Source organism: Larimichthys crocea, chromosome XII (assembly GCF_000972845.2).
Source record: "Larimichthys crocea isolate SSNF chromosome XII, L_crocea_2.0, whole genome shotgun sequence".
Lineage (NCBI taxonomy): Eukaryota > Metazoa > Chordata > Actinopteri > Sciaenidae > Larimichthys > Larimichthys crocea.
This window is the reverse complement of record NC_040022.1, coordinates 17,924,129-17,946,973: the sequence shown is the minus strand read 5'-3', so window position 1 is coordinate 17,946,973 and position 22,845 is coordinate 17,924,129. Positions and strand designations below refer to the sequence as shown.

General features: G+C 41.7%; 3 protein-coding genes across 4 annotated transcripts in view; 2 read left to right on the top strand and 1 right to left on the bottom strand.

Moving 5' to 3' along the window:
• The first annotated feature begins 5,529 nt into the window (after positions 1 to 5,529).
• Positions 5,530 to 8,800, top strand: rpl5a (ribosomal protein L5a). Its single transcript, XM_010733341.3, has 8 exons — positions 5,530 to 5,781; positions 6,114 to 6,183; positions 6,296 to 6,411; positions 6,517 to 6,651; positions 6,852 to 7,054; positions 7,432 to 7,609; positions 8,300 to 8,388; positions 8,627 to 8,800. The coding sequence occupies exons 1-8, from the start codon at positions 5,545 to 5,547 to the stop codon at positions 8,727 to 8,729; spliced, it is 1,131 nt and encodes a 376-aa protein (XP_010731643.2). The 5' UTR covers positions 5,530 to 5,544; the 3' UTR covers positions 8,730 to 8,800.
• Positions 8,801 to 8,944: 144 nt separating this feature from the next.
• dipk1aa (divergent protein kinase domain 1Aa) lies at positions 8,945 to 17,967 on the bottom strand. Its single transcript, XM_010733342.3, has 6 exons — positions 16,923 to 17,967; positions 12,682 to 12,816; positions 12,400 to 12,507; positions 12,138 to 12,314; positions 11,914 to 12,045; positions 8,945 to 11,801 (listed from the first exon to the last, which is right to left on the bottom strand). Exons 1-6 carry the CDS (start codon positions 16,974 to 16,976, stop codon positions 11,121 to 11,123), a joined length of 1,287 nt encoding a protein of 428 aa, XP_010731644.1. The 5' UTR covers positions 16,977 to 17,967; the 3' UTR covers positions 8,945 to 11,120.
• A 211-nt stretch (positions 17,968 to 18,178) lies between these two features.
• mtf2 (metal response element binding transcription factor 2) overlaps positions 18,179 to 22,845 on the top strand; it is a 37,515-nt gene continuing 32,848 nt past the window's right edge. Inside the window, exons 1-4 of one of the 2 annotated variants that reach the window (XM_027285756.1) lie at positions 18,179 to 18,384; positions 19,282 to 19,486; positions 19,756 to 19,837; positions 20,641 to 20,751. In XM_027285756.1, the coding sequence (XP_027141557.1) occupies positions 18,380 to 18,384; positions 19,282 to 19,486; positions 19,756 to 19,837; positions 20,641 to 20,751 (403 nt within the window). In that variant the 5' untranslated portion in view covers positions 18,179 to 18,379. Of the gene's footprint in view, positions 18,385 to 18,445; positions 18,774 to 19,281; positions 19,487 to 19,755; positions 19,838 to 20,640; positions 20,752 to 22,845 lie in introns of those variants that run through there. The other variant, XM_019258991.2, reaches the window with a different exon arrangement.

Sequence of the window (22,845 nt, the reverse complement as noted above, 5' to 3'; positions counted from 1 at the left end):
CACTCAGTCTGAGCGTTCACCTCTGCACCTCCACTCTGTGGTGGCATCTCAATGAAAACCACATCACGCTATCTCATCCCCTCACAGGTTCCTTTGGCTCCAGAACCCTAACCACAGTGTGACAACCCCCGCCCTCTCTCTTAAACTATCTCCGTCCCTTTCTCTCCAGCGACAATCTGATTTCAGTCCCTTTTCCTCGTGTTTAACTGCACGTAAGAGTGGCCGTCCGAATCTCATCGAGCTCTCAGCTGGCCCCAACTGCAGCCACCAGATAGGGCCAGAGTGTGAACACAATGAATGATTTACGGGATGCTGCTGACCGCAAGACAGTTCTTCTTTCACACACGGGGTCCACAAACGTCTTGTGTTTTCTTCACCCACTCTCACTTCAAATCTTTTTCGTCCTGCAGCAGTAGGGGAGTTTCTGTTTGTGTTCCTGTACATTGATTTGATTTTAGTTGACGACAGAATGATCGTTCTGAGTTAACTGTTGGCAGCATGATCAGCACGGCTACAGTTTCTGAGCAACTCTGAACGTGTGAAAAAACAAACAAACAGAAGAAAAGAAGAAGTACCGAAAAGAAACTCTCACGTTGCACTACAACAGATGCTTGGATTTATGTTATAAACACTCTACAAATCACCTCCCTCATCCATCACTGTGATCAGCAGCTCCCCTTGTTTGCAACCAGCCCGTTTCTGGTTGTAAATTTCCCTCCCAAATACTGAGAATCTCATCTGGGACGTTGGTGCATGGATGTAAAGAAACCTGCTCAGTGCTTCCTGGTCATTGTGTCTCTGTGCACGCCTGGGGAGGGGGTGAGGCGTCAGTTTGAAAGGTCAGAGTTCAACAGGCATAGTCAAGCCTAAAAAAGCCTAGTTTATGTGTGCGACTATGTATATTTATTTCCCGTGCTGGATGTTTTCAATCACTTTTCATAGCTTTTCTCTGCTTTCAACTGGAGAAAACATAATCCCCGAATGAACCAAACTTCTCACCTAATTCTGCACTGCAACAAGTGTCGGCTTCTTTTAGCTGACTCTCTGAAATCTGTGATCTTTGGGCATATTTTCACACAGAAAACACCACTCTGTCTGTTTCGGCATGGGGTGTAAAACACTGGTCATACGAAGGGTGGAGAAAAATGCAGGCTGGGCTTTCACACATAAACTTCATTGTGGCACCATCTCTGCTGTTCCTAAAATATTCAGTCTGGTGTTAAAGTTAGCAGAACTCAGTTTACTTTATGCAGAACTGATTTGGTTTTGCTGAGTACTCCGCGTCACTGTAAGTCACCCACAAGACGTTTTAACTGTAGTGTACGTCCATATCGTCCTAACACTGAAACATGTGCAGGGAGTCAAGTGTTGACAGTTTAATGCGGTATAATGGATGTTGCAGAGTGATGTTTTTTTTTTACCGTTCATATGTCTCCATATTCAAATTTAAATTAACGCAATCAGCAGTGACAAGATAGGCAGGAAAGGCAAGTCTTCTTATCTGTGGTGTGCCTGTGAACACATTTGTTAATGTGTGACTTTCTGCAAGTCATTTCTAGTCCACTGTAACTTCAAAGTCATCTTCTTACAGTTCAATATGATCTTACAATGCATGCAAATGGACTACTGATGAGACTCCTTCATGATGTTACATGAGTACCAGAGGAAAAATCAACAATTAGGATTGGGGCTCAGCTCAAATGTGCTACCAGTACTACCCCTCAGTCCTCCCACCACACCCTCTGCCCCCAGTGTGAACCCGCTGACCACTGCTGCAGAGGGATGACTGGACAGTTGCTTCGCTTCATTGTGAAATCAGTTCTGCAGAAACAGAGTTTGAGCGCCTGCGAGAAAGTTGTCCACAAGAGTGACTTTGAGTTTTCTTATCTAACACTGAGAACATCTGCACCAAGAGTGACAGTGAGGGATATTATCTATCTCGTCTGAACAGAAAAGCAGAAGACTCTGGTTCCCTTTTTTCAGTGGTTGTTGATAGATTTAACAGATAGACTAACGCTGAACTACTGGTTTATCATTTAACAAAGTAATCGTTTTTTTGCAAAACCAAAAATGTTAAATGGACAGTTGACCGTTTTATAAAACAGACTTAAGAGACTGAATTGTACACTGAGGCTGAAATGCAGCACTGCTTAGTTAGTCATAGGCTACATAACTATGTATCTTAAGCAATATTTCAAGACTAAACTTCTGACAACATCCCTAAAAAAAATCACAAGCTCTGAAATCAGTGGTGAAAAACTACTCAAGTATTATACACTACATTTTCACAAACTAACTCCTTACTTGACTTATTAAATGTCTCACTGCTTAGAATTACGGGAAGTATGTTTATCTTCTTTCTGGCTGAGAGTTAGATGAGAAGATTGATACAACTCTCTCAGTTGAAGCTGCAGCTAGTTAACTTAGCAAATAGCCTGGCTCTTTCTAAATGTATCAACACTTCACTAATTAACACATTAGTTCTGTTCAGTTCTTTATTGTCAAACAGCAGAGCACAGATAAACAATGACAGTACACACATATGATATTTTTGCTGAATTCATACAGAAACTGTGATGTAAAAATGACACTTTGTGGTCATGCCGGGGTTTGTTTGTGAAGCCATTTTGAAGGAATTTCTTTAAAAATATGTTATTTTACTTTCTTGATACCACTCTCGTGTTTGTACAATTTGAAGCTATAGACGGTTAGCTTAGCTTGTTTATTAGTGAGTTTTTAAGTGCTGGTAACTGTCGCTTGGCTGCTAACTGTAGCCAGGCTAGCTGTTTGTCCCCTGTCTACATGTGTCATGCTAAGCTAAGCTAAGCTAAGCTAAGCTAAGCTAAGCTAAGCTAAACTAAGCTAAGCTAAGCTAAGCTAAGCTAAGCTAAGATAAGATAAGATAAGCTAAGCTAAGCTAAGCTAAGCTAAGCTCCAGCCTGTAACTTCATATTTGGCTTACAAACATGAGAGCGATATCAATCTTCTCATCCAATTTATTCAACAACAACAATCCAACCATTGCTCTAAATATCTCAATATTATTCCTATTTACAAGATAAGATAAAGATAGAGAAATAAAGATTTTCCACAATACAGCAGGAGGTAATTGTACAGTGTAAATAAAGAAACATAACTGCACAGGAAAGAATATTTTTTTTTTACCATTGTTAGAACTAATATAAAAAAGATAACTTTATTTGTAAAGCACTTATCTGAAGGTGTTTGACAATGAAAGTAATATAAATTATGATAATATAAGATAATGAAACAGTAAGACCAAAAAATAAGAGTAGTACAGACAAGAAATATTGACCTGTACAAGCGTAAATATCACTTTTGAGTCACTGGATACATACATTTGTATATATAATCATTATATATAAGCATGTTTTCACGTTGCTCTTGGTATGAGGCATTCTCTGACAGTCCTTTCCTGATATCAGGACTCTTATCTCTTGTGTCTGAATTCGTTCCATGACATGGACAGGGCAGGAATGTTTTGGAAATGTGACGTTAACACTGAGCCTTCTGAATGACACCACCTGTGTGCCGTTCACCATTTATATTAATCACAGCAAAGATTCATGGGCGGCTCAGCAACACCACCAACGTGTTTGTTTGGAAATAGGTGGAGCCACAGTATGTTTCTTTTACTGTTTTGTGTTACTCATGTTATTCTTACTAACTGCTGCTGAATGTCAGCCCACTTGTGATGTGCCGTATGATGTATGCTCAGAGTGTTTTGTAGTTTTCCATATTGTGCTTGTATGACGTTTCTGGAAACGTTGCTTTCTGGAACTTTTGACCATATACCAGAAGTAGAGTTATGACTGTGGCAAGGGTGTGTGTTGATTATACATAATTCACATACCAAGAGAGTTTCAAATTCATTTTACCTTTATCTTTTTAAAAACAATAACACAATTCAATATATTGACTATCTGGATAATATCTGTGCAAACCTCAGCAGATGTCAGGACAAAGTGAGAGATTAATATCAATAAGTAATGATACAGAATCAGTCACTTCTGCCCAAAATAAAGTCGACTGCGGCAATCACAGATATGGATTAAAATACCCACTTAAACATGGCAGCAGAGGTCAGAGGAGCCGAGTAACATAAACTCTGTTGGACTGTATAAGTTACATACATCTTACATGGCTTAAACAAGTTGACCCTGAGTGATCTTTTCACAGATGAATGAGTTATGATGTCAAGAAAAGTGCAGATATGAGTCTAGGTGTTGTGGTGGCAGCTAGTTCAGAAGAAAATCTTTCTCAGTTTCTGATTCATTCATCAAACATGACCTCTCTGGATCAGTAGTCCACCCAGTCTTTAGAAGTTTCATAATTTAGACTTTTCCAGCATAAATCATCATCATTTTGTTGAGTAGTTTGATTTCACAACCCGATGAATGATTTGGTCACAGAGCTGACCTTAGCTCTTCCAAAGGAAAGCAGACAGACCTCATCGTCATCACTATGCAGCTAATCATCAGACCATTTATTTAAATTTCACTCACTTTTGACTAGATCATACAGAACATACCGGAACAGACAGACCGGCTGCATCCGGCGGGTAAATTTGAAAAGAAGAAGAAACATACGGAATGTAGTATTGCTGCTGTCATGAAACTCACCTTATGATTTAATACAGTAAATATCTTACATATTGTTCCTTTAACTATTTTCCTTATTTCAAAGTTCCTGCAGTGGCTTCAATTTGGTTTTAAGATCAATTTTAATGTGTATATTTAAGATTCTTACCCCATACTAACTGATACAAAGTAATTATAACTACAGTGTGTTCTCGACAGATCAAGAAAAGGCTTTCCTGTCACAAACTGTTGGGTTTATAGATTTTTTTATATTAACCTAGATGTTATTACTAATCGTATTTGTGATTATGATAATTATGGGGGTGATTATAGGGATGATAACCTACAATTAAATTACATTTTATTTCTATAGCACCAAATTATAACTAGTTATCTCATGACACTTTCCATATAGGGCGTACTCTTAATATATAATATTTACAGAGACCCAACCATTCCCATTATGAGCTGATGAAAAATTTCCTTTTAACAGGTAGAAACCTCAAATAGAACCAAGCCCACTGGTGGGCGGCCATCTGCTGCCACTGGTTGAGTTAAAGGGAAAGAGAAGGATACTGTTTACTGATATTTTAATTTGGTTGTGTATTTTATACGGAAGCCATAAGAGGTCATTTATCGTACGTTTTATTTCATATCTCATTTTCTCAAGATAACAAGTTCATTTAATTTGTTTTCGAATGACCTTCTCATTGTTTTAAATGTATTTAAATAATTTAACTGGTGATTTTACCTTTCTTTGTTCTTTAAAGCACCCTGAGCTGTGTTTCTTGTCTAAATAGATAATTATTAACATTAATAGCTTTAGAAATACGGCAACTCTAAAGGGCAACACACATTTTTATGTCAACATTTTCTCTACTTGGGTAACTTATAAACAGCTTTGCTCTTCACTGGCATGAACATTTAATTAAAATACATAATCATGCCCTTTATATTTGATTATATTTTATTTAAGTTCACTAAAGGGGAAATCTCAGCTGTAGGAGAACCCTGCTCTGTTGCTGCCCCCTGTTGGCTCCTGTGTCGTGGCGTCCTCCGGGGCAGCAGGGGGCGCTGCTGCTCAAGGGTCGCCCCGCTGAGGAGACGTCATAGTCAGCTTTCCGGTAGGAGAGAGAGGCTTGAAGTCCGGGAGGAAGAAGAGGAAAATCTGCCCAAAATGGTGAGTTAAATACATCGATATGAATCCAGTGCGGGTGATTTAAATATATAGAGATGTGTTTGATGGTAGGAAGGTGTTTCCGGCGGTTTGAAGCCGAGATGTTGGCGGATGTTTGCGGCTGCTCGGCGGCGCTGGGCCGGCTCTGAGCTCCAGCGTGGCGCGTCCATGGCTGACGAAACCTCAGCTGACCGGCTTCACAGGCTCTCAAACCGAGCGTTAATAACTAATTAAAACAGCTTTATGTGACTGTTGACATGTATGTGTAGTACGTCTATGGTGTTTTCTCTATTAAAGTTCGCATGATAACTTGTTGTCTCTGCTTTTAATCCCAGGGTTTCGTCAAAGTGGTGAAGAACAAGGCCTACTTCAAGAGATATGAGGTGAAGTTCAGGAGAAGAAGAGGTAAGACGATATCCTCCATACACCAGACTCACATGCTTAAAGTTTATACCGAGCATGCGCCGTGAAGCTCCTTTTTTTTTAAGTGGTCCACTAACTCTTGTTAACTCTGCAGAGGGGAAAACTGACTTCTACGCCCGCAAGCGCCTTGTCGTGCAGGACAAGAACAAGTACAACACCCCCAAGTACCGAATGATTGTCCGGTTCTCCAACAGAGACGTCTGCTGCCAGGTCAGTGAACGAGACATAAGAGTTAAACTCATGTGGCAACGTGTTGAACAACCACACTGACCCCCATCCATCCATCTCTCTCTCTCTCTCTCTCTCTCTATCCAGATTGCCTATGCAAAGATTGAAGGCGACCAGATCGTGTGTGCTGCTTACTCACACGAGCTCCCCAAATATGGCATCACCGTAGGCCTTACTAACTATGCTGCGGCCTACTGCACCGGGCTCCTGCTGGCTCGCCGGGTAAGAGCACACATGCACAACCCCCACAGAAAGTTGCTGATGTCAGCATGCTGTGGATATAGGGCTGTGAGATTTGTGCTGTTGTAACAATGTCAGGGGTCAGATTTATTAAATCACCGTGTTTCAAAATCGGTAAGTCGTTGGGTGAGATTTTCTCACATCCCTTTTTTTTTCCTCCCCTACCTCCTTTATCTTCATAGCTGCTGCACAAGTTTGGCATGGACCAGGTGTACGAGGGCCAAGTGGAGGTGACAGGAGACGAGTTCAACGTAGAGAGCGTCGACGGACAGCCGAGCGCCTTCACGTGTTACCTCGACGCAGGCCTGGCCAGGACCACCACAGGGAACAAGGTGTTCGGAGCGCTGAAGGGAGCAGTCGACGGAGGTCTGGCCATCCCTCACAGGTCAGTATGAGAAGTACGCCCACTGATGAGTCAACTTCACCTCTGCCCTACATGTGTGGGCTGAAGTGAAGATTCAAAGAACACACATGAGATCACATGAAGTCCTGAGTCCTGTGTGGTTGGCTGGTTCTCATCTGCTTCTTGATGATGATAGAAAGCACGCTGAGCAAAATGTAGTTGGTCCTTCATTTGCATTAGCTGATGTTCACTGTCCTTTCAAGACGGGGCTGAGAGAAGCAAGATGAACCAAAGCAAACATCTAATATGTCTATATCTATATTTTTTTTTTTTAACTCTGTTATTTGACTGAGAATTCTTAAATGCTGGATTATCCGGCTCCGTTGCCAAACCTAACTTCTGCTCTTCCTCATTCACAGTCTAAAACGCTTCCCTGGTTACGACACAGAGAGTAAAGAGTTCAACGCGGAAGTGCACCGGAAACACATCATGGGCATGAACGTGGCCGACTACATGTCTTACCTGATGGAGGAGGACGAGGACGCCTACAAGAAACAGTTTTCACGCTTCATCAAGAATGGAGTCACGCCAGACACAGTAAGATCAAGAGTCCACCTGTGAAAACATGTCTCACTTTATGATTACAGTATCTCCTGCTGTAGTAACACATGCTGCTTTATCTTAATCTAAAATGTCTTCATTTATGTCCATCTTAGTATACTTTGGTCAATAAGTAACCGATTTAAAGAACAAAGTTGCTCTCCTTCGAAGTCATTTGTCAGGTTTAGCCATGACATTATTTGTCCACCAGAGAGCACTAACAGGAAGCCACACAGCTTCATCAAGTCTAAAGGAGACATGAAAGATGTTTGTCACAGGTTTATATATAAAAAATCAGACAATACGTCACTGGATTTATTTTAACTCTTAAAGTATATCTATCAGCATACACAGTACAGTGTGTACACTGTCCACAAAACCAGCCTGAAGTCAGGACATGTCTCCTGTGCGGCTGCAACATTGGTGCACAAATACATGCAGCTTAACTACGACTACTAAGTGCAGGCAAATACAAGTTTGTTTTTGGTTATCTGCTTCTTGATGATGATACAAAGCACGCTGAGCAAAATGTAGTTGGTCCTTCATTTGCATTGGCTGATGTTCACTGTCCTTTCAAGACGGGGCTGAGAGAAGCAAGACAAAAACCAATCATGCACAGAGTGAAATGCCCGGACGTGGTGCTTTAACAAGTTTTAACATGCATGTGTCTGTGTCTGTTCTTCTCAGGTAGAAGAAATGTACAAAAAAGCACACGCCACCATCAGAGCAAACCCCGTACACGAAAAGAAACCCAAAAAAGACGTCAAGAAGAAGAGGTGGGTTCCTAATTTCCATATCTTGAAATGGGTGATGCTGTATCTGGTTCTTGGGGCCAAGTGGTGACAACCCCTCTAACCTTTTAGACACCCACAGCAGAGTATTGATACCTGGTGGGGGGGAAATGAGCATTATGAGTATTGAATAGCTGTATTAGGAAGATCCCAGTGCTGAGCGGACAAACATTGTGCTGAATGTTAATGGAGCTGCTGTTGTTGTCGTCTCTTTTCCGGGCAGGTGGAATCGCGCCAAGTTATCTTTGGCACAGAGGAAGGACCGTGTCGCCCAGAAAAAGGCCAGCTTCTTACGAGCACAAGAACAAGAAGCAGGCGACGGTTAGGGACTCGGCACAGCGCTGTGCCGCGAAAACACAACACACATCACAGACAAATAAATTTATTTCAAACTCAAGATGTTGTCTCTGTCGATATTTTATTGAATGGACTTTGTGTATCGTGTGTACTTGAAGTCACACCCATGATATTTACAGCAATAATCATAAATGTTATAGATTGATAGGGATGTAGTGTAAAAGACTGGCACAGATCTGACAAGTTACAGTGAAGTGGTATGTACTTTAATTGTGCAAAATCATGCTGGTCTCTTTAAGTACATAAGTTTTACTTTTTTTTTTTTTTTTCTTCCAAAATTCAAAACAGCAGCATTGATCACAAGCTCGACATGCTTTTAGAGGTCATGTCCGTTCTGGAATTCATTTAAAGTGGTTAAACGAGTCAGGTTGTTCGACTCAGTCACAGTAACGTCACAACAGTAATGTCTGGAAGGGTTCGTGGAAAATCTTTTTGTACAGCATTCAGATGTGACCACAAGATTTGATAAAGACCTCCACCTTCACCGGTGGTAAACATTCATTAATGACTTCAGCATGATCTCTATGGCACTGAGACAAGAATCCAAAAATAGTGTGAGTACAGCACATTACCACAAATGTTTCTTTTCAGTGAGAAATAACAAGTAGATAACATTCACAAATAAAATACACTAATATTTCTCTTCGTGTCGTTGATGCAGCATTGAAGATGTCACTAGCGTTACAGGTGGAGAATGTAGAGCAGAGCGAAGTACAGTATATGACCTCTGGAATACTGACTGACAAAAGGCATATTGTCCACTTTGAAGCTAACCAACTGTCTCACTTTAACATGCAGACGGGTGACAAAGGAAACCAGAACAGCCTCAATGCTCAGCGTTAGATCTCTCCAAATCTCTGGACAGAGGCGTTATCATTTCTTAAAAGGTGCAGTGTGTCAGATTCATGGGCCTCTATTTACAGAGTATGGCAGGAATAGAATACAACATGCAGAAATGTGTTCATTAATCACTTGTAAATAACACCTGGTATGTTTTTGTTACCTTAGAATGAGACTTTTATATCATCAAAACTTTAAAAGGGCATATCTAGAGCCAGTGTTTAGTTTGTCTGTTCTGGGCTACTGTACGGCTGTTCAACATGGCGTGCTCCATGGAAGAGGACCTACAGCGCCTGGAGATATAAAGTCTCATTCTAAGGTAACAAAAACAAACCAAGTCTTATTTTCAGATGATCATATACTAATGAACACATATTTACACACATTATAGTCTATTTCTGCCATATTCTGTAAATGTAGCCCCTAACTCTCACTCTCTGGACCTCAGGTTTTTCCTTTTAGTTTGTCACTCATCTTGCCTTTGTTAAAAGTTAATTTGCTACATTCTTTTATATGCCTGAAAAGACAATGAATCTAAACTGTCTAAAATGGTCATATATAGTGAATCCTTTCTGTGCAACTGACTATTTTAAACCAAAAACTGTCAAAAGAAAACTACACTATTGCACTAGGTGACATGTTCCTTCATGATATGGGCAGTGTAGGTCGTTTTGACTCAATGCAAACACAAAGTAGCACACCAAATGTGCATTCATCCTGAAAATAGTTCCAACAGAAATGCACCATTTACTCGAGTTTGAATAACCTTAGCTTTTTTGGGAGATTAGTTAAATGTAACCAAAATATGAAAGTATAATTTTGAGAGCTGATTTTACAGATTTACACCTTCAGTGTGCTACAGGCAGCGTAGAAAACTCAGTAAGTGTTGAGAGTCAAAATGAAGCATTGACTTTTCATTCAATTTGCTAGAAGTAAAAATAGAATATCACCAGCATCATCCTTCAAACGTACTCCATGATTATGTTTCTGAGCTCAGCAGCCAAACAAAATTAAGGAGCCGATCTCAAAATAGTGCAATTTCATTACACTTGAAACTAGAGCTTCGTACAACACTGACGTCTTCCTATAAACAGGACAAAGTCTTTTTTGATGAACCTCGTCAGCTCAAACGTATCAGCATGATTTTGTGGTAAAAAAAAAAACAGCAATTTGGTCTCTCAACCTGTGAGACTAACAATAAAATCTGTTTTTCTGTTAAGTGCTTCGCTAACATTCCTCTGTGGTGAATGGTACGATACAATATAATGTGGCTGCATGAACTGTTTTTAGTGTGACTGATGGCAACATGCAATCATTTAGTCTTATATTTCAATGTGTGTTCCCAGCCCCCCTAAACTTCTGAAACTAGGATAGAGGAGGTAGAGTCTCCTTCAGTCATTCATAAGTGTTCAGAACTGATAAAAATTACTTCATTAAATTTGCTATTCCTAAATCACAGCATCTTAAATATTCAGCTCCACGTGTGGAACTGATGATTTCAGAAAGACTTCCTCTCCTCGTCACGAGTCCTTGGTGTGCGAGATCTGTCTCCACAGCAGAGCTTTCAGGTTGTTGAGGATAAGTGAGTGCTCCATGTTCATCTGTCCAGCATTACCTTTGAGAGCCATACAGGCGTACAACTGCCTCTCCAGCTCCTCTCTCATCCCTGACGGCGCCCCACGCAGGAGGTAGTCCTTTAGTGCACTGCATGCCTTCGCCAAATTTGGCTGAACCGGCTCTTCCCGGCATCGTTTCTCGGACACGTCACATGACGTCTGGCAGTCCACCCCGTACACGCAGTCGGCGTCTGTTTCACACTTCAGCGCCCGCATGGTGAGCTTGAACTCGTTCTCTGGAACCACCGCTCGGGCATTAGTCAGACGGAGCTCGTGGCCGTCGGTGTAACCAAAGTGTGCAGCGGCGAGGTCGCAGATCAGAAAGCTGCCATAGGTGCCGTGGAAGATGTCCTCCACCAACTCCAGCAGGCCCATGGAGATCTTAGCTTTGCGGGGCCATGAGGGGGTGAACCACTGGTCCATAGTACGCTGCAAGCTGTTGGGAACCCAGGATACCAGTGGCCAAGGTAGAGACAAACCATACAGGGGCCCGTAGGGGACACGCTCTGTCATGTACAGGTCTCCGCAGTAGCCGAGGAGGCGAGGAGTGTGTCCACGGTCCTGGAGCAGCAGGCCCAGCAGCACCTCAAAAACACCAAAGAGTCGAGTCATTTCATGTTTGCAGACATCACATTCAAAAACAACATATTTCACGCCACAGATAAGTGGCTCGAGATGTTATTATTGTTAATTATACCTCGTCCATCTGCAGGAGGGCCCATGTAGAGCGGGCTTCTGGCAGTGACACCCGTCCATCTTTGTTGCCATCGGCAACAGAGAGGATCTGGCTGACGAGGCTGGCGAGGTTAGCCTGTTCTCCGAGCTTGGACTGGAGGAAAAAGAAGGGCAGATGTTCAGATGGGGTCACTTCAGGTTGTTGTAGTCTGTCATGTTACAGACTGAAATACTGAAGTCCTTTACCTTGAGGTGATTGAAGACCATCTCTTTGAACTTCTCCACAGATGTACCTCTGGTGGGTTTATCGAACACGGGGGCTTCTCTCCGCGGCTCCGGCTCCTCACCCAGCTCGTAGTGTACAACCTCCCCCAGCTTACAGCGGATGATACCATCATGATCTCCCCAGCTCCCTGTGTACACCTGATGAACAGAACGGTCAAACATTTAACAAGCTGAACATTACAAGTGATTCATTAAAAGTGAACGTAGACTTTTGTTTTCCTACCTGGTTATTGGGCAGGGTTGACAGACACCTGCTCATGTAGAGAGTTTCTTTGTCACACAGACTGCTGCAGGCAGAGCCATCGATGATCCCCTTCCTGTATTTATCACACTTGGAGAAAATGCAGAGAAGTATATCAGAAATCAGATTACATCCAGGTATATCCATCGGCAAGGTGTTCCTCATACAGTAGTCATTTTACAAAATAAAGGTCCTTTACGAAAATCATTCAAAACACGAGGGTCTGGACAAATAAATGAAATAAACCAACAAATCCTCACTCACAATGGCGTTCTTGCACTCGTGTCCTCTGCACAGCTCTGTGTAGGCGGAGTATTGCACATAGAGCACCCAGCTCCCCACCAGCACCGTCAGCCATGTAAGGAACAGGTACTTCACCCGCACGAAGGAGATCCGAGCCTATGTGGGGCGAGCAGATACAGAAACTCTCAAGAGTGATTCAAGATCCTTTTCATGCTACACTGCACTGGTAAAAAAAAAAAAAAAAAAGGCCTATGTATCCAGATCGATGTATGCAACGCCTGTAATAACATGTTACACAAGCACAGTACACAGACAGTGTCGATCCAAGCGAGGCCTTTGCACTGCCTAATCAAACCTGATCACATAATGGGTTACCATAGTGACAGCATGTGGGTGTCCCACAACAAGGTAATGGCTGGCTGATTAGTTGCCATGTGCAACAATAGTCGTTTACGCTGGAACATGGATGTTATTTAGGTGTTGGGGCTGCAGATCCAGTTGTTCCAACGTGACACTTCATTTGGGTTATCAGTGATTGAAAAATAATAATCAAATTATCGTGTGTCATAGGATGCAAATGTCACATGTCTCACAATGCGCCTTTGGACAGAGGTCCTGTTGTTTCTGGGACATTGTGTGAGTTAATGCAGTGTGAAACTTATTTTCCACAGTGAGAAAATTCAGATACGAAGCAACGTGAGCCCACGATTCTTCACTGCTTACAAAGATTTACAGCAACAACATAACTCAAAAGTGAAACTAACCAGACACAAGGATCTGAAAGGCAAGACAACATGGTTGATATGGATATACATACACACAAGAGCTGCAAGAAAGCGACTCGAAATATGAAAAGCAGAAAATTTTGAATTTCAAATTGACATCAGAGATAAAGGTCACAGATAAACTGGACCACAAAGAAGTGAGTTCCTCAGTATATATGCATACATGTGAAACTTTTGGTGTCCTCAACTGTGCAGGGATCTTTAACCCCAAGTTAGACACAACTATCCAAAAAAGAAAAACAAGCAATCAACTTTTTAAATTGTGAAACTACACATCATAGCACAGCATATCTATTTGATAGACAAATCAGTTAATCAAATGCTGTTTCGGCGGTATGAGAGTACTGCGATCCAAACAAGCTGTTGGTCGGTAGGAGCAGTAAAGAAAGAATTTGCTATGTAAACCACAGTATGTGACTTTTGTGGTTAGTTTTTCCTCCAAGGACTGTGGCTGCACTTGGGAGGATAAAGTGATTTTGATTCTCACTCTGATCACATGGCAGGAACAGCTTATGTTGTGTGTATTTTGGCAGCATGCACTCCCTCTCATTTCAGTTCCAGCACGGTTTCCAAATCCCAACAAAATATGCACCCAGGACACAAGGACCAAACACAATCTTTTATCTCTGATGTGCTGCGATTACTGTTCTTGGTATATAGCTCTGGTCTTGGACAGAAGATCTTTCTGTTTTGTGTCCACACAAACTGAAATTAAACCATCAGGTAAACACAGACGGTTTAATTACTCAAATTCTTTTAAGCTTAAGCCATGTAACTTCTTTAATGAGGTCCAGGGCTTTTTATGAACTTTGTTCACACAAATTATGCAACACACCCCTACTACGAGCTACAGGCCTTACAGAAAAACAAAACAAGGGAAACTATAAACCATCCTCTTGCCCTCCATTCCCTTTGGGACATTTCACCTAATTGCCCATTGATAGCAGCTTAAACAGCAAAGTTTTAGAGACGTCTCCTCTGCAGTTGAGCTTCTCTATGTCCCAAAAAGATGAACAAAAAGATACTGAGCCTCCAGGGAGGGAACAGGAGGTATCAGGGGAGTACAAAGCAACTACACACCACTATCAAATCTGACTCCTCCTGCATGTGTGTAGGTGCTGCACATAGAAAATGTTTGTGCATGAAACACACACGCAGACAACACGGTGGGATAAAGGGGTCATGCGTTCACGTCGTCTATCTGGTGGTGTATCTCAGCGTGTCTGCAACCACATGATGAGGCCTCCGAGTTCAAGAAGTGAAACCTGAGCAGCAAAGAGTTTCAATCTTCACGCACTCCTTGCGGTCCTGAACAGTGTCTCCTCTTCCTCAGAATCTAATATGTGGTGTCTGCCCTAGTTTAGATAACATAAACAGATAACAGATAAATCGCTCCTACGCAGAGAATTCATTCAATCACACTGAACACTATGTATGATACAAAGCATAGCACTATGTCGACGTATGTGAGAAATAACAATAAATAATAAGTGAAATTAAAACTATTAAACACATCCTTAAACTATATAGTGGTATGAATGGTAACTGATGATAAAGGAAGCTGATAATAAGCAGATCAGGCAGAAAAACGGTTCAACCTGCAAAGTCATTTAGTACAAATCTCCCGTGGTGCAACCTGTAGGGTTACCACCTGTCAACAGTTAGATTCAATTACCCAGCATTAACCCTCATGAAGTATTGACTTCTTACAGTCCAGTGACTACAGTAGAGAACAGGAGTATCACATCTTTACATCTGTACTGTGGATGACGCAGCTTGCCATCTTCCTTTTTCTTCCACTTCCTCTATTCACTTTACATAACTTCTCAAGTCAGAGCTGGCTGTCCTCATGTCACTGCAGCGGCCCACTGCACGGAGGATGGTTGATGGCATCGGTGAAAAGTGCACCTTTATGGATCAATTAATACATTCCTATTATGTAAGTCTCAAAAACAGGGAAAGGGTTACTTGAGAAATGCTGGCATCAAAGAAAAAACAACAGGAAAGGCAGGAATTCAAAAAATCCCAAAATGGCTTTCATGTAGCCTTTTGAACTTGTGTACTTCTAAAAAGCTTTGATATTCAAATTTGTCCCACTTCAGTCAAATAGATGTGAGAAGTTTGTGTGAGGAAGAAACCTGGACAGCTTTGGTTAAACTAAAACCTGGACCCCTCTTATAAAAAAAGAAACTGTTCTGGGTTTTTACTCTGCAAAGTGATCCAAATAACGCTGTAAAGTTGTTTCTTGGAACAGCCCTGGACCACGTCCTGTAACAGACCTGGATAACCCGTCTCTGCCAATTCACTTTGGTATGTCGCCACAAACCAGCAGCTCCCTTAACAAGACTTCTATTTAGATTTGACATCATCCAGTTTGTATTATGTTAGTGTTTCTCCTCTCTCGTGGAACCCAATATGTGGTGTTTCTCCTAGTTTAGATAACATTGGACAAACGTAATCAATTCTTTATGCAGGGAAAGTCACCCATTCAGGTTGAATACTATCTATAACATGCAAATAACAAGAGGGATTAAAGATATAACACACGAAGAAGATTAGTTTAAAGTAAAACACAAAAAACATATTCGACATTTAAACACAAAAAGGCACTTATTTATTTAGAGGTCAGCTCATTATGCTACAAAATGCAAAACATCATACCAGCGTTGAATGTACTGAGACAAAATCATGCAAACAGGAACAGAAGGAACCCTGACACAAGACGAAAGCCAAAGACACTTTGCTCAACTCGTGATGAAAATAAACCATTTCTGTGTTTGTTGAAGTGTGTTGGTTGGGGGATAGGAACTATCTTAACAAACACAATATGAAATGTAGCTGTATCTGTGTCAGATTTTGTTGGATTAACCATCTTCGTGAGGCAAACACTGGTTAGCACAGTTAAATTGTGGCTAAAGCCGAATGTTGTTGGTATGTAATCTACTTGTTGCAATATGTTTGCTCTTCCCTCATACAAATCCTCTGTATTCTCTTTGTCTTGTACAAGAACTTTACTGTACTGGAGGTACTTGCTGGCAGCAGGCCAATGGTACCCAAATCATAAGGTTCAACTTCATCCAACCAATAGGATCACCGCTGCCCTCAAACAGCTGTGAGTGAAGGTCTTGGCATCTTTTCAGAAAACTTAATGTGATTCGTGGGTAATCAGTCCTGGCATGGGTTACTGATACGTCCCCACATGTTTTAGACACCCCAGGCCTGCCCTCTGCTCTGTGCCAACCACTGTCAGCTTAATCCTTCATGATCAGTCACATTCCTCAGGTATATTTTTTGAAACATACTGCAGCCCGAGCAGGTACATGTTTATTGTCAGCTGTTTCAGTCTGACGTGACACCACGACGATCCCATTAAACACAGACTCACAGTCAGTTTAAACCCGCAGTATGTATGCATGTATGTATATATACAAAAGGCTAATTCGCTTTACAGGGTGAATGATCGAACAATGATTTTACCTGGAAGTAGAAAGACTTTTTCACCCAGGCCCGTGGAAACAGACCCCTCGCCATCACAAAAATAGATCATCTCAATACGTGGACCTGGCTGTGGGAGATCATCCAGAATACAAGAGAGAAAGCGTCTTCCACATATGAAACGACTCGTTTACAAAGCAGGCACAGATCACTGCATACTAGCCGGCTTTCAGCCCCACACTATGATCCACGGCTCGCTGTAACCACGGCTTGTCTTATCCGAGCGGATCGCTCTAACATTGCTCTCTTGCCTGCGTCTCTGCTCCTTGCAGCAGCAGCTGCTGCTTTTCAAGCAAAGCAACATACCTCAAGCTGGGGGGGGGGGCGGAAAAAAACGTTAGGTTCACGGCGCAGGCGCAACGTGTTCGTCTGCGAACAAAACGATTCTTTTAAAGTTTTCATGTCGTCAAACAAAATGACGGAGTGAGTGTCAAACCGGGTTTACCGGCGCCGAACAATCTGTGTATAATGTCACGAGTGCTGTGTGGTTGTTAAACTATAAAGCTGTCGCCGGTGTTTCGGTTTAAACAGCGACCGTGTTAATAGGCGACCGTCAGCCGAATGTATGTGGTTGTCGTGAGTCATGACGGCGTTTGAAAACAGGAAGAGAATACGTAGCTGTCAAACGAGACAAGAAAGACTAAGCGACATTGTAAAGCTAATTAAAAACCTGACATTAATGAGGACAGCTACGTGTTTTTCTTGTTTTTCAACAGTTTGTCGTAACTACGACAACCACCGGCGCATTCGGCCGGTGGTCGCCAGTTAACATGGTCACGCTTTAAACTGAAACACCGGCTCAAATTGGCTAACGTGAGTAAAATAAACTTCCGGCGAGGCTTTCATAATAAAAGTCTAATTTAAACGACAACACAACTTCCGTTTCTAACGCACAGAATAAAAGTAAAAAAAAAAAAGAAATTAACACTGTAGCGCCGGCGAGTGGCCACAATTGGCACACGTTTATCAAGCCCTGCCTCTTTTTTTGTGCGTTTTAAATAAACATGGGTGCCGTGATTTAGTTTGTAATTTTACAGAAAAAAACTCAAAAAAAAAAAATGTTCGACCAAAAATGTAAAAAAAAAGGCACATTATACTTCTTTAAGGGGCGGGTGTGGTGTGGTTGGTAAATGCCAAACGCCCTGCCTACATTTTCAAATGTTTGAAAAAAGGAAAAAGGTGAACGTAGACGAGCAGCAGCAGCTTCCCATAATGCACTCCCCGATCATCAGCGGGAAACCAAAATGGCGAACGTGTTGGGGGAAAATGAGCCGTTTGTTATTTTCTGATGAAGACAGCAGACCCGCAAGTTTCCGCCACGCACTCCTGAGATACATCCAACTTTGAGAGGGAGCGGAACAACACCGGTCACACGTATCCTGATTTTTTTTTTTTTTTGTTTGCAGTACGAGTCGCTTGTAGAAGCAGAGGGTGACCGAATGAGGTATTGTTGTCATCATGTTTTCCTCCTGTGGTGGTGGAGGGGGGGGTGTGGGTCCGACGGTCAGCGACCTGTGCGGGGTTACCGCTCTGCATGCGGGGGGATTCACGCCAACAAGCAGGCCTGGCTGCTGGCTCTCTCACACACAAGACACTTAAGCATGCAGCGGTATCTCAAACTGGCTCTTTATCCTCTCTGGTGGATGATATTAACCATGTTCAAACAGTGGGCGAACAAAGGGGCTGACGGATACTGGCTAAAGGGACGTAAAGAAAATTACACCTACAACCTCTAACGTGACTTAATGAGTCATGTTTTAACACCAGGAGAGAAAACAAACCAACTGCTAAACTTGTATAATTACAACTGTCACTGACATACAACTTTATTATGTAAGTGTTCAACATGTATAATTACTTTTAGCATTTCCTTTTATTTATTTTTTTTTAACGTGCAGTATTTGATAGAAATGCTCAGCCATGTTAATGACTGCATGCTTGTGGTTAATTACCAATTAGCACTAATTATGAGCACAATCACCTGTTGTTTGTACCCACTGGAGGGGAAATGGCATGTGTCTCATTTCACTTCTCGTTGTAACCACAGTATTTTCTATTAAAATGACACAAAAGAGTATTGTAGTAGATCCACCTACATATAAGTCCTATTGGCTGTTAAAAGGGAATTTTATTAATGGTATAAATTACAGTGTTGATTATAGTTTAGTTTAATTATTAAATAAACCCTTATGCCTGTATCTTATATCAGTGTTTCTACCCTGACTTATTTATTTAACATTGTTGGATCTGCATATGTAATTACTGGTTGTTTAAATGACTAATTCCTGTTAATCCTGTTAATTTCCTGTAAATGCGTTTCTCCTCCCCTTCTGTTTTACAGAGACTCAGGGGTTGTGGACCACCTGTCTGTCCATCACAGAGCTCACCCCCAGCGGCAGCAGCAGGCTGTGTCCTTGTCCCCCACAAGCCTTTCTGCCAGGGGAGAGTATGGAGAAGACGACGACATGGCTGACAGGTTTACAGAGGGACAGGACGTCTTGGCCCGGTGGTCAGATGGCTTGTTCTACTTGGGGACAATCACCAAGGTTAGTCTGAGGGGAAACATTATTTCCTCATATAACCTCAGTACATCGGAGACTCAAACTTGTGAGGATTTCTGTCATGTCATTTTTAACGCAATATTAATGTAATTTAATGATAGGGAACCCAGGACACATCAAGTCCATCTGGTAAAATGTTCTAAACACTGGGTGTTAATTGTTGCCTGCAGCATTTTCTTGTCTCGTATGTGTACCTTGTATTTCCGAGTTGTTTTTAGGAAGATGTAAATCTATTTTTGTTTCCTCCTTTTTAGATAGATCGGGACAAGCAGCGATGCTTTGTGGTTTTTGAGGATCGGTCAAAGTCCTGGGTTCTCTGGAAGGATATACAAACGGGTACGTTCTTTTAACTTCAAGGTTTACATGCTTGCCACTTTTGATTCTGTACACTTTCATGATTTTACTAGAATTAATACATTCGTATTATGCACTCCTCCCCCCATCTGCTGTCTTCTGCCTCATTTATCTTCATTTTTACGTTGGTGACAGTTAACTGTCCACAGAATCTGGCATCAGTACAATGCCAGTGCTCTGTCGTGGGGAGATACAGCGAGGCTGGGGTCTATCCACTTCCAGATCAGTCAGTTAAATTGCACAACCCAGACATGTATGGACACTTTGAGAACTATCCACCAGTTAATTGTATTTATTTTTTTAGTCTTAAATTCCAAATTGAGCTGATCCCCATGTATGCACACAGTGTTGCAATGCTGCAGACTTTCAGACAGTTTCAAAGCCTTGTCGTCTGCTGACCTCCAGTGGTTGAAGTTATCACTTCCCTGCAGTGATGTGATGACTTGCAGTGTTTCTTTAACCCTCACAGCACTGTTAGTTGTGCTTACAGACCAACAGCAACGAGAGTAAATGGAATATAGCTTTAATTACAATTCATTAAAAATGAATGTCTGATCATGAAGTGTCCAGACTAATACAGATACACACCTCACAGTGGACAGTTTCGGTTGGAACTACTTTCAATCAGACAAATAGTTCCTATAGTCACCTGTTGTTGCAGAGTAAAAACACTACTTGAGGTGCTCGGCTCGTCTTGACTCTTTCATAACTTGCCTGCATGACAGCTGCTGGTGAGAAAGTTGTAATTATTTTCCTACTTTTTTTTTTTTTTTTGGACCATTAAGGTGATGAAGATGACGAGGACGATGAGGACGATGACATAGTGTGCTCCATATGCCAGGATGAAACTTCAGATGAGCCCAATGAGATTGTCATTTGCGACAAGTGTGGACAAGGTAACGTTACGTTTTTTTTTTACTATTGAGCTCTAATCTCTGGTCATTAAGGCCATTTGTATTTCTGCAGACTGCAGTACGTGGCAGCTGCATGTAAATGTGTTCATTGTCTTTTAGGCTATCATCAGCTGTGCCACTCCCCCCATCGATGCTTCTGTGATTGACCAGATGAAAGTGGCTCTGCTCAGAGTGTGAGCTCACTTCTATACTAAGGTACAGCTTTTGTTTCGAGTATGAATGCATAAAGCCTTCAGCTGAACGTTTGAGTATTTACATGACAAATAGCAATTGACAAATTATTTGTTCTGCTTTAACTTAAGCAAAATTGACGTGAGATACTATAAGGTAGCTATAGATAATCTATGAAGTAAATATATGTGTTGTACAAAGCTTTATGTTGGGGTAACATGCTTTTTCTCTGTGTGGTTTACAGAGGGGGGGTGCGCACAGGAGAGGAGCATCTGCGAAAGGCTTTCTGCAGCACGACCAGCAACAACAAAAACAGCACCAGCAGCAGCACATGGAGCTGCACCTGTCTTCCCGTACAACCTGGATGAACTGGTGTGGGATCAAGGCCACAAGACTAACATCCAGCAGTGCTATTGCTACTGCGGGGGCCAGGAGAGTGAGTAGAAACTTTAAAGAACACATTAATCTGGGTAAACCAACATGTCCAGATTAAAATAAATATTACACATCACATATCCTGTTACAGTAACACTCTGTTCTCTTTGCTGTAGTTGGTACCTGAAGATGCTGCAGTGTAACAGGTGTCAGCAGTGGTTCCATGAGGCGTGTCTCCATTGCTTACAGATGCCCATGCTCTACGGAGACAGGTGCAGATACCACTATCTATATTTATATCTATCATAGATGGATGGATAGAGTGTGTGTCATATTGTATACATTTATACCACGGTTGTGAAAAAGACTGTTCGGCTGGCAGGGGTCAGGTAACGTATGTTAGACACAACCAAACCGTGTTTCTGGACTGCAGTCGAGTGGAACAGTACTTGTTTTGTTGCACTACATACTAGTTAATTCTTTCGGAGGGAAAAACGACATTAAAGACTGCAAACTTTAAAAGAATAACTTTATGTATGTGAGAAATAAATCAGTGGAGGAAATCCAACTATGCTTGATATGTTTTTCACCTCCACTTTGTTTTCAATACAGGACATATTGTCTTGTGTTTATTGCCAACACATAACCATGTACTATAACATTTCCTTTGAGATTTATTTTATAAATCATAAACCTCCTGCCTTTGGAATGAGCTAACATAGTTTTGTGTCTGTTTTGACTTTAGGTTTTATATGTTATTTGTTTCCTTGTAATGGGTGGACCAGAGTACCTCAGGCGACTGCCTCTCAAATGGTAAGTGAATCTCAAGATGTAAGTTCAACTTTGACCGATAGCCTTCTTTTAAAGCAGAATCTTTAAGAAAATACACAAGAAGTGATTGCCATTATTCCAAAGTAGTGCCCCCTCTACACCAAAGTGTAGAGGCCCAAAATGAAGTTCCAGCCCTCCATGTATTTTTAATACGTTAGCAGTGCCACGTGCCAACTCTCTCACTTCCTGCAATTTAAAAACTAAAATGTTTCAGGGGGGATGTCACACACCTGAGCCTGTACAACCTGAGTGTGACTCACACTAAGAAGAATGTGCACATCAGTTACCTACGACTCACCTGTTCAATGTACTGTGATGTCAGTGTATTGTAACATCTGGGGTAGTAGTGTGACACTTTTACCAACTAACAGTGCTATTAGAACTTTCAGTAGTATTTTAGTGCGCGTAATTGGCATGTTTTAGTTTGGCACAGATGTTAGGAATTGCAGCCTGTTACACGTTAGCGGTTTCCTCAGTATGTGGCTGCTCATTGCACCATGCATCCAAGTTGAGTGGAGGAAAAACAGAAAACCACACTGTTGGTCTGTCCTAGAGGGTAATTATGTTTGAATTATCCCAGGCTGCCAAATGGATTTGGAAAGCATATGGTGTTGATTTTCTGAAATATTAACTTTTTTTTTTCTTGCACCCTGTCCTTCATGTTTGGTGACTCCCTCCCCATGTCCGAAGCTCGCCAAT

Coding starts and splice junctions, on each gene's coding strand:
- rpl5a (XM_010733341.3), top strand. CDS start 5,545: ATGCCCTTTATATTTGATTATATTTTATTTAAGTTCACTAAAGGGGAA. Junction 6,652..6,851: donor GGCTCCTGCTGGCTCGCCGG/GTAAGAGCACAC, acceptor TTATCTTCATAG/CTGCTGCACAAGTTTGGCAT. Junction 8,389..8,626: donor AAAGACGTCAAGAAGAAGAG/GTGGGTTCCTAA, acceptor TTTTCCGGGCAG/GTGGAATCGCGCCAAGTTAT.
- dipk1aa (XM_010733342.3), bottom strand. CDS start 16,976: ATGGCGAGGGGTCTGTTTCCACGGGCCTGGGTGAAAAAGTCTTTCTAC. Junction 12,315..12,399: donor CAACCCTGCCCAATAACCAG/GTAGGAAAACAA, acceptor TCTGTTCATCAG/GTGTACACAGGGAGCTGGGG. Junction 11,802..11,913: donor CCCTCCTGCAGATGGACGAG/GTATAATTAACA, acceptor GGTGTTTTTGAG/GTGCTGCTGGGCCTGCTGCT.